This window comes from Crassostrea angulata, chromosome 5 (assembly GCF_025612915.1).
Source record: "Crassostrea angulata isolate pt1a10 chromosome 5, ASM2561291v2, whole genome shotgun sequence".
NCBI lineage: Eukaryota > Metazoa > Mollusca > Bivalvia > Ostreida > Ostreidae > Magallana > Magallana angulata.
Genome location: NC_069115.1, coordinates 57,231,944 through 57,250,201, shown reverse-complemented (window position 1 = coordinate 57,250,201; position 18,258 = coordinate 57,231,944). Strand labels below are relative to the sequence as shown.

Sequence of the window (18,258 nt, the reverse complement as noted above, 5' to 3'; positions counted from 1 at the left end):
TTTGGTTAATTTACCAAGGGACCAAATGGCACAATATCCTTTGAATGCCCATATAATGCCAGTGTTCCTCAGGTGAGTGATTGGGCCCATGGGCCTCTTGTTTCCCTTTTATTTCTAAAATGGTATACTAATTTAGTAGATTTAAGATTCTGATTTTTATCATATTAATATTTTGTTTGATATTGAAACCCGCTTACCCCCCCCCCCCCCTCCAACCATCACCAAAACAAAAAATCATAACAATAAGCTTAAATATACATCTGTAGCTACTATGTCATTTTCCTTGGGAAATATCAAATATGTAATAGTTTTATTTTTTGTGGAAACCACAACACACAACGTTGTGTGGTGGGCGTGCGTACAAACGTGCATGAGAGCGTGGGTTCGCACGAGCGTGCATACATGGTTGCTACGTTGAAATTAATTTATTCGGTACCTCTAAGTAATTTGAACCTTATTTACAAATGTAAAACTTATTCTCTTTCTTTTTTTAATGACCCTTTATGAAGAGTGTTCAGACACACCCATAAGAACAGATAGAAAAACAGAGAGACGGACGTCGGAGAAAACCAGATCTAGCCTAGTTCAATGGTCTCAGTGAAGTTAAAATACACTGCTAGAATATCTTTCAAATACACAGGGAAATGAAAGTTAACAGTATACATTCTCAACAACGGAAATAACGAACTTAAATAAGTGTAAGTGTCGTTTTACTGAGAGAAAACGTGATTAATAATCCAAAAATAAATTCATAACTATTCAAAGGAAATTAGTTTTGAAAAACACATTTGAAAAATTCCAGGATTTAAGTTTCCTTAATCATGCAATTACTTGTATTACAGATGGACACTCATACACACACAAAAGGAAGTCGCTTGTGTTGTTTTATAATCGTTGAAAAGATGGTTTATGAGCAATGGTGAATAAATTCTCATTAGTAAGCATAATCATTGGAAAGTAAAGTGCATGTACAACTTCGGGAATGCAATACATGCCATGAATGGACGGGAGAAACAGCAACATGTTAGGACAAATTACTCTTAACAATAGTAAGTGTTGTTCATTAATTCAACATTGAATACCAACTCATGAGACGCCTTAGAATATATGGAGGCAAAATATATTGATTTTAAATGTTAGATGATGAACGATATGAATAATGATATTCGCCAAATAATGTCAAATAAGTTTGCAAGAACATTCAGGAATAAATAAACAACTTTTGTATAAATATGCAGTGTATGAAACCAGTAAAACGTGAAAAGAAGAAAACAGGAAACAAGTACCACGTCTCTCAAGCAGGACACACATAGTACAGATTTTCTCTGAATTATAATTTTAATGAGCAGGGGATAAGAGGAAGTAAATACTGATCATAATTCATCAAATAAATTGAAACAGATTGTGATAGTTTTGTGAAAATTTCAAATATGCCGCTAATGATAGCTCTGTATATTTTGAATTGTGGAATAGTGTGTCTTGTTCAAGGTGAGTGATATACATTTAACATAATCATAAGCATACGTGTACAGGTCTAAACTCTTGCAAGTAACATGTGCCTAAAAGACACAATCATAACTAAACAATATTAACGTTTTTTCATGTAGCAGATAAGTTGCAAATGACAAGACAAAATCGGCGAACTCTAAATAAAAGCAAAATTTTAAAAAAAAATGGAATATTTAGATAATTCTCTATCATACTGTGTTAAATTGAATTATTGTCTTCGCTAATGACAAATGTTTTGTTTTGTGTTCATAATGGACATGTATTCGTCGAACTATCTCTGATGTTTATTCTCAGATCACTCCATATGTTTTTAGGTAAATTCTTACAAATATCAACTATTGTCATTTCGGGCGAAGTGAGATTTTCTTGGAAACCGTTCTTTATATGACGTCCTTCTTACCAAAGACGACTCACGAGATGCCTGGGTGTGTGTGTCTAATTCACAGTACACTGTGAAGCATGTGTTGTTGTATGATTTCATCAGGATCAATGTGAGAGCAAATGGATCGAATGTTATCAACGTAATGACATACAACGGTTTGATTTTTTTTTCGTACATATTTTCAAACATTAATAATTTAATTAATTATTATGTGCAACTTTGTTCTTCTTTGTTTAAGCATATATGATTAAGGTTTTCAAATAATACTCTTACCCATTTAATTACTCTTTTGTATCGATGTTATAACAATTTCTATGAAATGTTCTTTAATTATAACTGTCGGATTCTTTAAGATCTTTTAACTAAATTTATAATTAGAGTCGTATATTTTGGCATATGTTTAAAGAAGGGAAATCAACTTTCCGAAATTAAAAAACGTGTACTAAATTTTGCTTATATTATATAATAGATGAGACACTCATATTTTTCACTCGTAAAGTAATATTGAGCGTCATGTAAATTTGCATATTTAGAAATTTAGAAATGCGATTTATATTTTATACAGTTTAATAAAAAAAAATACTAATGTTTTCAAAATAGACTAAACATTGAAAATAAATAGTTTTGTTGAATGTAGAGAAATTCTTGTTTTATTGACATCGAATCAATACAAAGCTGCAGAAATATATATATCTCTGCAGGAAAATTGTGCCTTTCCTTTTTTCTGATTAACTTATCTATAGGCTCCTACTATATTTTGTACACGTGGGAGTACTCAGAATGATTTTCAAAATACTTTTTGATTTTAAGTATTTCTTTCAAACAGCAATGCGATGTAGGCCTGTTTAGTTAATTCTCGGCCAATCTTTCAAGCTCACTAATCCTGTGTCAAAGTAATCTGTCATGAAGCTATATGCATTATAAATCGGGCTGGCGTGACTTTGTTGCAAAGATTACTTGAACAGCATTGTCCTTGAACTGTCATGAAAATGATATCACTTCTTCCAAAGACACGCGCGGGGAGGGATTCTTGCAATCTGGTACATCCCTACAAAAATAATTGGCTTAAAAACTTTTTTTTTAATTAATTTTCTAAACAATATTGTGTTTTTACCTATTCTAGATTCTCATCGTATTTCGGCAAAATCAGATCTTAAAAATAATGAATAAATTAAAGGGATTTGGACACGATTTGACTTAAAATTTTCAATTTTTATTTTTCGATTTTCAATGTTTTTATTGATAAATATAGAAGTTTATAATGCTGTGTCAAAATTTGAAACTCAAATATCAAATTATAAGCAAGATACAGAGTTCATGATTCTTTGTTTAGTAAACAAAGCTCAAATTGTCATTTTTCACATATGTGTTGTATTGGTGTAAGTTTCAACATATGTAACTTTTTTTGTTGATAATAGTATTTATGAAGATATAGAATTAGTTTAAATTGTTTTTTACATGACATTTTGTCTAAGAAATGGTTATTCTCTACATTACATTTTTTATAAACAACCATAAGACTCGAGCTTTGTTTACATAACTATCAATTTTTACCTCTGTATCTCGCTTGTAACTTGACTTTAACATTATAATATTTTTGTTAATCATTTAAAATGCACCAGTAAACCATTTCATACATAAAAAATAAAAATATTTTTTTTTTATCTCAAATCGTGTCCAAGTCTCTTTAATAGACATTATCTACATAATGTCTTGACAATAAATTATTAATCAAACAGAACGTCAAAAATTAGGTATATCAATCAACATATATAATTAAGCATATTTATGCATGGCACACACCTTTGTTTTTCCCTAACTGAAATGTCACACTTTATTGGTTTAAACATAGCACGTGACTGCCATATTCAGCTATATTTCCATGTCCGATTGGTGGGATTTACAAGTTTGTTTGGCAATATGGCAGATACTTCGTTTACTTATCTCGCATTTCATATCATGAAATGCATAAACCACGTTTCTTATGAGTTCCTTTTTAAGTTAGGTGTGTTACTTTTTAAAATCACTTTCAAATTACAGTGGTTGCAGTTTGAATAGATGTCACTTTATCATGTATGGAGCATAATAAAAAAGCATCATCGGAATTTGATCAAACCTTTGCAGAGGAAAGAGGGAACATGTTTTGAATAAGATAGCAACAAAAAATTGAAAGTAAACAAGTAGTGCAGCTAAGATTTCAACGAATTTTTTTAAAGGTTAAAATGAGAATTTTGAAGAATTTAACTGTATAAAACTCGACAAGATGTATAAGGCCTCTTTTATATAATTGCGTAGATTATCGCTTTTCCCGAAGAAATGTCTCACTTGATACTCCTCGGGATATCAAAACAGTCATAGGTTTGTTACTGACTGACTAAGTAAATTTATCGGGTTGACCAATCTCATAGACGTCATTGCTTCCATGAGATTGGTCAACAATTATTATTCATTAACAAATCTAATAGGTGACATTATCATTACTACCGTTATTACCATTTGATGAAGACAGCCAAGATTGTAAGCAAATGTTCCTTCTGTTGATCTCGTTTTAAGTGTGAAGCATTTCTAAAATAAGAAACCGATGATCATTATGACTATTGTATTTGGAAAAGGTGCAGCTTTCATTGACAAAAAATTATTACCTCGTAAGGATCACATATTTTAGTCACGTTGCAGTATTCTGGGCTGTCAATATGGTTGCATGAGGAACATTCAACTAAAATTAGAAAGAAAATAATGAAAAGGGTTTACTCACAACGACTATCCATGTAATATGCATGTAACACCGAATGGCCAAAAGTATTGCAACAAACATGGCTGGCGTCAATTTTGCTCGCTTCATATTTTTTGGTCACCTGAGTAAACTCAGGTAAAATTTCTTCTCTATTTTCACACATCCAATGAAAATATGACTAATTAAGTTTACCAGGAAGTCATCTACTGTAATTTTTAATTTCATGCCCCTTGGAGTATCGGTTTTGACTCTAGGGCAGGGCCAAAATGAATGTACAGGTGATAATGCATGTAATGTTTAAAAATTATCTTCTTTACTCCCACACACCTGTAAGGAAAACTTTATTCATTATTTTGTAGACCAGATCTTAAAGTTTTTCGTCAAAATTATAGGTTTCACAGTTCGTTTTGAAGGTGGTCTTCATTACAAATTTATAATTTTTCTACTCCAGAATGAAATCTAAATAAATGCATATATGAGACTCCTCGACAAGTTTGTGTATGGGTTATATGCTACTTAGGTGACCGTTAAGGCCTCTTGGCCTCTTGTTCTTATTGCTGACGCATATCGATGGAATGAGTGAGGTATAGTATCCGGGATGTGAATAATGTTGGGTAATATGGGGTATGATTTATAAAAGGAATCGTTTGTTAAGAGTGGATTCGAAGAACTTAAATGATTGCATCATTATTCTTAAGGATAACAACAAAACAACAGTTCGGGGTACTTTGAAGAATCTGAAGAAATTTTTCAAAGGTATATTTTAAAAGTATGTTAATTTATTTCTTTTATCTTTATTTATTTCTTTGAAAACCAATATTTTTTAAAGAATTATTCAAAAGTAGCCCCTTGACTTATTTTTCAAGTGTGCAATTTGAATCTATTCTTATCAACATAAATTTCTCTAAAATTTAATAAAAATATCACCAGAAAACAATTGAATAGCAAGTCTTTTTACAATGAAATAAATAGGGAAACAAGTATTCCTTTTAAATTCATGATCGACATGTAATATCATTGGTCAGCTATGTTAATGTAATGCAAATGCATTAAGGTACATGCAGTAAACATGACTAATAAAATATATACAACACGGTTTTGTTCATTTCATGGATAAGCTTTACTTCAGATCAATTTGCTTACACATTATGTAAAAACAATGTTATTTGAATCATCATGTATCTAACAATATAAATGTTTTACTTTCAAGGCAAACGTATAAGAGTAACATATGTAATAATCTACGTGTACTTACAGATTTAAAATTAATGAGGTGGTCATTGCATATTAAATAAAATGATGCAAGGAGCAATTCGTGCGGAAATAGTTAAAAATCGCCGGATGACTCATATGGACACAACTGTGATCGACCGAAGCCAATTCCAAAAAGATAACAATTTACATATTACTTTTATCGCGTTAAAAAACATAAAATGTGTTGTCAACAATGCATGGTCATCATTTTCAATATCATTTGTTTAGTTTTATATATTTAAACCACTCTTCTTCAACTTCTAAGGTTTATGATTGTTCTTAATTGACTAGTATGAGGCAAACAAATTCATATAATATTGTGTATTTCAACAATTTCTAAAATCTGTCAAAAACAAATTTTCCCATTGGGATACGACTTCACAACTATAGAAATGCAGCTGGATAGAATGGGGTTGAAATTTAAAATTTCCCGATTACGACAAAGAACACACGGCGGGTGTGACCGGTCAGCAGAGGATGCTCACTCCTTCTAGGCACCTGATCCTACCTCTATCTATTTGGAGGTCCGGTTGCTCTGCTTTGAATTTGTATTTCGTTTTATTGGTTTTTGAGATGGCTCACGGTTATTGTCATTTTTTCATGGGAAGTCCAACTGAAGTTCGTTGCAAAGAAGCAAATAGTTCTTCCTATGAAGCTTTGTTTGTCGTAAAGTTTTGAGAGTAATACCAAGGGTAAACTGGCTGTTGTAAATATTTGAAAACATAGTGTATGTTGTGAAAAAATAAATTGATGAATGTTTTCATATTCAAACATTAAATATGTCAGGCTTCAACTGAGTAATGATGTTTATAACATATCAATCTATTTATGTACTGTGATATGGAACTCACTGTTTATATACAACTATTGTTTGAATTTCATCTTGTAGCAAATAGTTTCAGTACAATGTCCACCCAGACTTGGTTTGATGTTGAAAACATTGCGATAAACTTTCAAAGAGCCAGATAGTCCTTTTGAGTTCAGAAAAGGTATTGTACTGCAGCTGGTATACTACATACAAGTCATGGTAATTATATGAAAAAGTTGACCTTATGGTTGGTAATTAAAATTTCTTTTGAATAATTAGTTACCTTAAACTTGTTTAAAATTGTTTAAAGATCTATTTGTACAAATAAGTCATGGAAAAAGGAAACAAATGCATCTATGAAAGTTCCTTTTTTAATTTTTTATTTGTTTCATGCTGATTTACAAAATTGTATGTCTGTATTTATGCTAGTATAAATATTTTAGAAAGACGTCTAAAAATCCCCTATTAATGTCAATACTGTACATTGAAAAGAATTAATTTGGAGTTCGATCAATAGACGGAGGAGTAAATACTCTAAAGGTTTAAGTTTTTTTTGGACAAATTAATACTTTACGTACATTTCTCTCTCTCTCTCTCTCTCTCTCTCTCTCTCTCTCTCTCAGCTTGTAAATGTAAATATTGTTGTTCATAGGGGAGCGGAAGAATTTTGTAAACTTTTAAATCAGAAGAATTGTTCATGGTTAAATTTTTAAGCACTCAAGGATTAGATACATATGTAATCATTAAATTTTGCAATAATAAAAAATATTTTCCTTCAAAACACTGCTTATTTTTATGACCGAAGTTATAGATGAATAGGTAGTTCAAAATGCAAAATGAATGAAAAATTGTATAAGCGTGTTGTTAACATTCCTTTTTACTAAACATATGTAAGCTGTATTATACTCATGTGTTTTACATATTAAAAAAATCCATGCAATAAACATTTTTAACATGTGTTTTAAATATCGTGTTCACTTGCACATGTTTTACAAATATTAAACACATATTCTACATGTATATAATTAAACACTGTACATGTGTGGGTTTTTTTTAAGTGTTTAACATATGTTAGATAAATATGTAAAAATATGTTTAACACGTGTTACAATGTACACACCTGTTGCCATTGTTCTGTGTATGCCTCAATTCCGCAAAGACTACGCCAAGTACATATAATCAAGAAGGGTTATGTAACAAAATGCTTAAATGAAAGTGTAATTCAATAACTTTTAGTTTAAGTTCGTTTTTCCGGATACAGTTGAATTATATTGAATGGCGTGAGCTATGTTTGTTGCATACTTTTGGCCACTCAGACGGTGTACAACAAATTTTGTTTTGTACAAAGATTCTCCTCTTTGATTAGATAATTCAACACATTTAGTTTTGTTCAAAATCTCATAAAGAAAAAAAAATTACTGCAAACTCCACAAGTCAAGGGACATGCTTGTTTAAAACAGGATAAGGAGCAGACATTTGTTGAATTCTTCATCAGAACACATGAGTGGGAATCGACATCTTGGCACACTGCATTATGTGTAAGAATAAACAATACAACTAATCAAGATATGGATGCGTTCGAAATATTTGCGAATGTGTTCACAATATTATCATTATCGTTGCTAAATCTGTACAATTAACATCTTTCAGTGCTTTTGTCAGTGACAACAATACCAATCAGCTATTTTGTAATGCATATTACAATATATTTCATCAATGGCCTATCATAAAGCCCTTCGGGTTTTATTGATTACCTCGACCGAATTTGATGACCTCATAATTCTCAAGCAATTATTTCTTAATTCTAAATAAATTAAGAAGTACTCGAAGAAACGTTTACGATACTTTCTTGGAGGCGAGTCAGAAATTTGTGAAGTTCCAGTGAAATTGTAAGTGAAAGTATGAGTGTTCGGATAACATTCTCAAAATACGTAGCATTTGTCGTTTGTAAGTCATATCATACTCTGATATATTTTAAAACATGAACATAGTTTGTTTTAAGCATGATTAGTATAATTAGTATATGCATAGAGCTACTTATAAAAAATCTTGATAGAAAAGTTTAGGGCGAATTTTCTTATACAGACACTGAAAAGTTTGACCAAACTAAACCAACTGCTGCTAGAAATGTTACAATATTTGTTTCCAGAGCCTCTCTCGATTTAGAAACAAGTTGGAATTTCTGAAGTACAAGACGTAAAATTACTATATATGTGCTCATCTATAATGTTTTTACTTAAGATTTGCAATTTGAATATTGTAAATACACATATGTTTCTTTAGGCGAAATACTCTTTGTAACAATGTTTTTAAAAACCTTGTCACCTTGTCATTAAAACTCAAAACGTTTTAAATTTTTAGATTTACTATATTTTGTACCTTTATATCGATTTTATAGTACCGCTATTAACTTTAGTAATGTATGCATTGTGATATACACTAAACCAAAGCTCTAAGTGTTCTCCAAATGTGTTCTCACATTTGACTGATATTAAGGTGGAATGTCGCTCTGATAAGAGAGATACTTCTGCAGAAAATATTCTTACTTTGTTTCTGTTAACTCATTTACATTATTGAGGCATGTAGTAGCAACGAAGGGGTGCTTGGCCCCATTTTATGATGGAAGGTGACATTTATTTAATTTTATTGATAAAGAAAAAAGGAAATTTGAACTTAACGAAATGGACCCTAATTTTTAGCAAGGGGCAAAAAAAGTTAGAAAAAACTTTTACAAAAAATTACAAGAAAGTAATCATATTGATCAAATTTTGATGAGGTAATAACTATACCCCCCCTTCTCCCCTCCCCTAATGCATACTTTTTTCCCCCAAATATAACGATATTGTGTGTACATGTACTAATACAGTACATGAACAATACGTGTTTGATGTTTTGGGCCAGAGATTCGTTAGATGGAAGTTTTTTTTTATTTTTCTCTTAATAGCTCGTTCACAATGGTAAATGAATTATAATTGAGAAATTCATGACTAAGACAATTGCAAACTGTAGACTTAGTCATAATCATTTGAAACTTATAACATTTCCAGTGTCTAAAATTGAATAAGGGTTTTCTATTCTGAGAGAGCACACATGGGGAAAAAGAACAATATCACATTTTATTCAAGATAATATATCCCTATATTGAGATTATACCAATTACTGGAAGATCATTCATTTGATCCCCTTTTGTGTTAAAACAAAATCCTCTGTTTTACATTTTCAGCATTTCTAAAACATCTGGATCCATTTACAGTACTATTATCTTATCCAAATTTTAAAACAGAAACTCTTTTCTGAAAACTTAGAAACTATGTCAATATATCATGTAATCTCTTTAAAACCCGTATGTAAAATCCTCAATAGGTTATGAAAAAGAAAGATAACTCTTGCTGATTGAAGCACTTTTTGTTACAAATATAAACAACAAAGTGCTATTCTGAAATAAAAGTTAGCACTTCATTAAGTTTTGTTACATGAATTGACATTGTATATATCTATATATATTTTTGATAAACATTTCATATTTTTGATTTTATGTTGTGAGGTTAAAATTTTGGTTTTTTTAATCACTATGTCTAATTATCTTCATATCATAATAACACACATTACAATTTTTGAGAAGCTTCATCACGTCAACTTTGTTTCATTTAAATCTCTTGGTATTGATTTTATAAAAATCAATAAGAAATTGTTTAAAAAATTTATGGTAAAATTAGGGACGGATGTTACACCTTAAATGAGATTGACGATACACAAAGCATGTTTTGACAGGATGTTGTGTTAAGATCAGTGAGGTGCCCCATTAGACATAAACGAAAACAACCCTTGACATGACACACTCTCAAAAGAAAAAAAGAAAAAGTCAGAAGGAATATAACAACCATGGGTCTATGGGAAGCATTCGTTTTCTTGCTGTGAGGTGGCTTATTTCCACCAATTTCTTTATGAAAAAAAAACTTGTTTTAAATTTAACGGAATTGTTTGTTTTATTCGCAACCAGTAGAATCTAGAATCTTGCACAACTATTTCCCAAAACTTTTACACAAAGCGAAAATTTCTGTAAAAAAACCAAACTAGCAATTGTAATAATTTAACTTTCTGAAGAACTGTAATCAAAACTGGAGTATAATAGTTTTCCTTTTGTATCAAGTTATATAAAAAAAGTAATACGATTAGATGTATGTGGGTTTTTCGAGCACAAAATATAAACATAAAGCATTTAGTTTTTTTTTTACAAAGATGTATTCTTTTTGCTTCCACATGTATATGCAAAGACAAAGATAAAAGTTGAATTTTTAAAAATACTTAAAAAAATTTAACGGTTGATTTATACGATTTAGTTCGCGAAATAAATATAATATGATGTGTACGTCGTGCTTGGAGTGGTCGCTACAAAGGATGTTAGAAAGAATATTACCTACTAGTATTCCCACACGCATACTTTAACATTTTTAAAACGAATTAAGAAAGAAAAATCTTAAAATCAATAATAGTCTATCTATTCATATTTGACCACAGCCACCCCGGATCTATGGGAGATAGACTATTTCAACGAGTCACTCTTTCCTACAATTTTAATGCGAGGGGCAAATAAAATCTGGTGATCTAAATATGAATGACAATACTATTCGCAGGGTTGTTACCAGAACATTATTACCTGAATTGATCCTTTTCGTTATCCTATTTTGATCAACGTTGCCTTTCTGAGTGTGCACGTCTCGACTTGCTCTTCGTGACGGCGTGTTTCTATTACACAGATCAGATTTACAACAGTACCCTCTCTGGTCACTGCATTCTCCGACTGAATAGCAGGCTGTCCCATACAACTGGTTGCATACCTGGCCATTATCAATTCAAACCCCTGAATTAACTTGATGTTGCTATAATCAAAATGTTGAATATTCATCATACATATATATGTACTCAAACAATACAAATAGACATCACCAAACGTAAGATTGGTTCGAGATTCATTAAGTTTACAAAAGCGACTGACGCTTAATGTACATTTTCTGCATAAATCGCTGCCAACTTGGCAAAACATGACCCATCAAAATGTCCTATTGTAAGTTTTGTATTTACACATTTACACTCAAAATTCACAATATGGAATAAGCAAACATTACGTTAGTATCTAGATCATTTTACCTGATTATGGACACATCCACGTTTATAACCAAATGTAAAATTGTTTGTCAGGTATTTTTCATTTACGCATGCCTTTGGTAAAAGAAATAATATAAAAATCAGTTTTTAAAAAACATGTATTTCCTACTATATGGTTCTCATATTTATTAAATAAGTTACAACTGAAAAATACTACTAAAAATCTTTGAGTGCTCTCTCTCTCTCTCTCTCTCTCTCTCTCTCTCTCTCTCTCTCTCTTCCATAACATTGTACGAAAAAAGAGTTTCCTCTGACTGATAAAACCTATGATTTGGTTTCCTTGTAAGGTTATCGAAAAATTTGTACTTACGTGTTCCATATTTGGACATTCCATTATATCTGTACAGTCAGTTATATTTGTCGACATACAATGGTAACATTTCAAAGCTGTCAAAAGAGAAAATGCTTTAAAAAAACAAACAAGTATATAATGTTATTTTTGTAAGATATATGTTTATACATAAGTGCGATTGTGCAATTTTTTTCTCGTATGTAGTACTTACGACATTTTCCACAGTACCGTTGACACAGATTTGAGAAACACGGATCAGTACAGACGTTCATAAGTCGGTCAAGCTGACCACAGGCCACGGTGTTGACGTCATCACAGGTACGGACGACAGACCAGACCGCAAATAACACAGACACCTTCAATAGCATAGCAAGAACGAAAGATAGTGTTTTTCCTACATACAGAACATGACCGGTAGTTAAATATAGTCGTCTACGTAATGTATCTTTACTTAGGTATGATAAGCGATATCAAGCGTTACAGATAATCAAGGTCCATTCCACCCCTAAGGAATGGTTCCTTATTTGCAACACCTTCTTTGGAAAATAATAATAATTCTAGATATGCAATGAATAAACAGTATAAAACCTTGCTTACACCAATTAAGAAAACGTTAAAATTTTGTTTTGAAAATTGTTTGATATGCTAGTATTTTTTATAAGAGTCTTTTTCGTGGTGTTTGTTTTATTTCTATTACGGTACCCTTTGATTATGCAGATTTCTTGTCGTTGTCATGTTATTGATAAAATTCCATATATTTTGTGTTTAAGTGCTTTGCAACAATGTCTTTACCACTTTTATCAAATTATATGGACAAGGTACGATAGTCTTTATTAATCACTTTACAAACACATTATTGTTTCACACTAATAATTTTGTGCTTGTATATGTTTTTGAATCGTGCACCAAGAAATAATACTCACTGTTACAATGTCTGTTATTTCCATTGAGTTCAATGAATATGGTGATCAAGAGTTTAACCTATTAAATCATGAAATATTTCATTGTTCAGTAACATGTTATTGTTTTCTATATGCATTTAATTTTCGTAGTCATACATTCATTACCTTTGGACAAATAATACGGTATGTTAAAACCGCAAAATACTTTATATGAAAAATTTAGATATAGGAAATTAGGCCTAAAAGATCTACCTAAATACATGTATTGAGATTTGATTTGTTTTGCTATCAACTAGTAATCAGCAAAGAAAACATGTGAATCTTAGATTTGGGCATTTTCATATAACTTTTTACATAGCTCTTTTCTAAAAAATGATTTATACAGTCTGCAATTTGTCACGACCATCCAAACCTCGTAAAAGAGAAGGTGTGCAACAGATTTAATCCAATTTTTTTCTCTTTGTCGCTGTGAATTGGCAGAACAATTGGTGTATAATCTGCAAACATTGTTTATCCATAGGTTAAAATTAATGTATATGATTTGTCTTAGTGTTTTCTTATTTTAACTGTCAATATCGTATCAACTTAATACTAGTAGTATGCATTGGTACTTCACGGTTAAGTTGATATGTAACTCTCCAGTAAATTTAGGATTGATTAAAAAAAAAAGGAAAATTTAATACATGGATTTTGACTGATTATCTAGGGAGCTTAACAGAACATAATTCCTTTTAAAATATGAAAGTAGACTGTAGAGAGGCAATGAACTACCTCTTGTTGACATAACTTCGTAAAGTTTTTCTAATATAGGCTCAAGAGAATACTTTTTAAAAGAATTTCGTAAAGATTCAAATGAATGCTTTTTAAATACAATGTCAATAATATCCCGGCTTTACATAAGAATTTATAGAGCCTTACCATAACATTTAATTTCTGACATTGTAGTCATAGATTCCAAACTCTTAGTAGAAGATTTCCTGCACATCATATTTATAAGCTTATAGTTTGTTTGCGGAATGTTTAGTCGAAGAGGAGACTATTTTTAAAGATAATATCAATTCTTTCTATTTTTTCTTCTATTTTTACTTTCAAACTTTAGCCACTTGGGATATGGTCATATTATGTTTGTTTTCTTTTATAATTACTACACATTGCGTTTGACCAAGATAATTATAGGAAGTTAATAGATGATGTTGATGTCGAATGTTAACACTGGCAAAACGGACAACGGTGACTCAAGTGAACTTGAAATCCGCTATTGGGGCTTCTAGTAATTTTATCACGCGGATATTTATTGTTTACGTTTAATTTGAAATTTCTAGTATATAAAAGTACATAAAAGGGCAGAGCACTCAACGTTTTAGATCAATCTTGTACCACAAAGAAGGAAATTTAATTTGTGAAGACTTCAAGACAACAGACTTTGGGGTTTGAGACTTCATTCATCGATTCATATATAAACAAACTTTCTTATAAGAAAGAAGTCCATTGTTTACCGAAAATTGTAATATCATATGTACATCCATATATATTTCTCGCAAAGTAAGGCCGATTATTTGAGATATTTCCAGAAATAAAGTTAAACAAAATTAAAACAATCAAAGGCAAAGTCGGCCGCTGGGACTTTATTCTCGTTAATCTTATGAGTTATTCTATCCAGGTATTCATATACTTGACTATTTGAAGGAAAGGAAACATGCATAAACTGGAACAAGGTCAAGGAAGTCTGGAACAATTTTTAAACAAAATCACATCGAGAAGAAAAAAATATGGTGATCTGCTAAACGGGATGTCCGGTCATTTTTACATTTAAGGACCAAAACGTAAACATTTCTTGAACCTACTTGTTTCTGCCAAAAACTTGCCAAACATTTTGTCAAAAGATAAAAGAACAATAATAATGAGGTTTTACATATTGTTTTGCATGCATACAAGATCAAAACAATGACTTTGTAATCATTTAAAACTGTGCAGCTTCAGACTTATTCTGAAGATTTAAAAATCTTACCAATATCAAAAAGGAGGTCATCAGTGTCCAGTCTACAACCATTTGTTGAGAAAAAGGTCTAAGCTTGTCCATTTAAGATGTAACTTTATCTCAAATAGGGTACCCTATTCTTAAAATGGGTCTAAGAGATATTTTCCTGTGTATATGAAGGTACAATTTATACGTTCATCGAAAAATATATGTAACCAGTAATATTTTGATATTAAATTACACCGCTGGCGAACTTGTTTGATATTTATACGTGTGTAGAGTGACTGTTTGTGTATGAAAGTTGAAATTCTAAATTTTATAGTGAACAATGACAAGACTAGACAACAGGGTCAGATGACTAACTCTGCATGAACTCTTCCCCGCCAAAATCTTACGCAAGACTGCACTCTCCGCCTAGTCCGTGTACTGGTCAGAACGAATGATCCAGTATAGCATATATTCAAAGCACTTAGAGTGTTTGTCGCGGTAAGAATAATGTAATAAATTAATGTTAATTCTAAATTGTAACATTACTACTAGTATGTCATTTCAGTGACTAAGTTTGTGTGTCTAAGCGTCTTGTCATTTCTGTCTATTCTGTTTTACTCGTATGATAAAATGTACTAAATTTTATAGCTTTTTTAGTATAATAAATATTTATGAACGACTTGATTTGAATTGACATTTACTTTTTTTTTCAAAATATATTTTACTTTCAAAATATATCGTCGATGTACATGTACCTCCATAGAGATAGAATATCTAGGTACATGTATTTACTGGATTTTTACTTTTAAATATAGTTCCCTAGCTGATTATGAGACAAAGGAACAATATTAATGTGCATGATTCAACCTTTTCCCTAACAAATGTTGTACAGCTGACACCAATGAACCCTTTCACATTTTAACAGATTTTCAAATTCTTCAGGAATTCTTTTCCTTCGCTTGGGTAAGGAGGTCAAATCCAATGACCAGTGGGTGTCCACAAAGGTTTCCGTTTTGGAGGAAATATTCGAAAAGAAGTGCTTTCAAGTACCAGTTTGCCGAGATAAGCTTGTAACCAGGGTTTTCAGAAGGAACTAGGTTGTTTGCTGCCAAACAACCTAGTTCCTTCTGAAAACCCTGTTGTTGAAAATGTGGAAAATTTTTACCTTCTTAAAATTGCCTATAGATTCGATTGTACACAACCTTTTCAAAAAAGTTTAAAGAAGCATGGTAATAAAGCTTCATGCTCTTTTTCAGCTATAATTTTTGGGTGCGGCCTAATTATGGAGCAGGTGAGGTTTTCAGCGAAGGGTCATCTGCCTGCTCCGGTTCCCTACATGCTTCGCTAATACTAACGTTACTCCCTCTTCTGTCTTTGATTGTATCTTTAATAGTACTCGCGTAGTTTTGCTTGGACTTAACGCGCTGGGTTTTTGTTTTTTTTAAATTGGTGCTTACTTTCGAGAGCCTTCGTTCGTTTTGTTTTTTTTTCATCAAATATTTCATTTCTTCTGTGTCCAAAATTTTAAAGTTATCGCACGTGAGCTTTTGGGAAGCGTCATATTTAGTAAACCTTGACATCGATTCTCCCTTGATCGAACTGAAGTTGTTCGAAATCTGATTTAAGTGTGTTGAAATCAGATATTAGAGAGATAATTGTCTTATCTTTAGAATTAACTAAGTTCTCTAATCTCTAATCTTGCTACTTTTTGTACGAGTAATTGAATTGTAGTCTTTATTTCTAAGGCGTTGATTTTGTTCAGGTCTGACACATATGACGAACTCTTGTTCTTATAAAAAATCTCGTTGACGCAAAACTTATCACCCATGAGAAACATATACAAAATATAGCAGTCTTTAGCATATTTTGTGACGCTTGAACCGCCTTTTGTGGAATTTCTACTCAAAAGTTTACCTGATGGACAGTCTGGTAGAATTTTTGCACGCAAGCACAAAGCATTTCGATACCAGCAGATAAGTGTTTCATCATTCGAACACAAGTTTAGCAGTTTAGTCATGCAAGATTATTTTGGTAAGTTTTGAAGCCTCAATATCAATCGTATCTACTGCAGTATGAAATTCATTAACACTCTAACAGGTCTGTGACACAAAGTTACTAAGCATACTCGGGTGACCTTCTTCATACTCACAGTTTGCAGAGTAAACAATGTCGTAAAATCATCGTTATCCATCGAATTTTCACAATTCAACACATCTGTCAAAAGATTATTTCTAGAATCATTTGCTGTGCCAATTTGGCGATAATTGGCGCTCTCGGAAAGGTTTAAAATTGTTTGGTTTTGGTAAAGCGAGTTGACGCGCACGCTACGACTGGCTGCATTTTTTTTTTCATTTTCGTCTGTTCTTGTCGAGAAACTTAAGGAAACCTGAATATTGATGACTGATAGGTTATATGGGTTTTATTCAAAAACTATTCAACATGACTACGATGTCACTTTAGCCTTGAAAAATACTTCTTATTTAAGTGTTACAAAAAAGACTGTTGAAGAGTTCTGTAAACACGCTGGATCAAAAGTAAATATAAACAAAACGCAATGTATACTACTGGGTAGTTTAAAAGACAAATATAATAATATAAGCGGCATCGATGTAACCAATGATGCTGTTAGATGTTTGGGTATTTACATTGGACATAATAAAATCAATACTATGATCATAATTGGTTACACTCTTTCCTAAATATGGACAAATTATTCGAGTCCAGGAAAAAAGAAAATTAATTAGATTTGGAGAAGCAGGCGTTGTTAATTCACTAGCTATATCGAAAATAATTTACGTGGGTTCTATATTACAGTACCTATGCCAGACCCTGAATATATTAAACAACTCAAAAGTAGCATCTTTAATTTCATTTGGAGTACAAGAGATAGAAGAAAAAGAGATACTGTGATTGGAAGGTAAGAAGATGGTGGTATAGGAGTTGTTGATATTGAATCGAAGTTTAAGGCCTTGACAGTTGCATGGTGTAGAATCTTGATTTACAAACCATGCATAATTAACAGGATAGCAGATAGTTTTTTCAAGAGTTTTAAATGTATTAAACGTAACGGAGACTAATAACTCTAATTTTAAAATAATTTCTAAACTCCCTATTTTTTTTCTATGAAGAAGTATTTTGTAGTTTCAATGATTGTAAAAAAAAAACCATTGACATTACTTAATTATCTGATATAAATTTTGCTAAACAACTAATTTAGAACAACATTTTGTTTTAATTTGATAATA

At 31.4% G+C, this 18,258-nt stretch overlaps 1 protein-coding gene across 2 annotated transcripts; it reads right to left on the bottom strand.

Moving 5' to 3' along the window:
* Window positions 1-2,605: 2,605 nt before the first annotated feature.
* Window positions 2,606-12,513, bottom strand: LOC128184931 (uncharacterized). 2 transcript variants are annotated; one of them, XM_052854575.1, is made up of 8 exons: window positions 12,357-12,513; window positions 12,164-12,240; window positions 11,836-11,907; window positions 11,345-11,525; window positions 8,107-8,214; window positions 4,534-4,607; window positions 4,385-4,456; window positions 2,606-2,939 (listed from the first exon to the last, which is right to left on the bottom strand). In XM_052854575.1, the coding sequence occupies exons 1-8, from the start codon at window positions 12,511-12,513 to the stop codon at window positions 2,793-2,795; spliced, it is 888 nt and encodes a 295-aa protein (XP_052710535.1). In that variant the 3' UTR covers window positions 2,606-2,792. The 2 variants fall into 2 exon arrangements, with proteins under 2 accessions (XP_052710535.1, XP_052710536.1); XM_052854576.1 differs by lacking the exon at window positions 8,107-8,214.
* Between the last annotated feature and the right edge of the window lie 5,745 nt (window positions 12,514-18,258).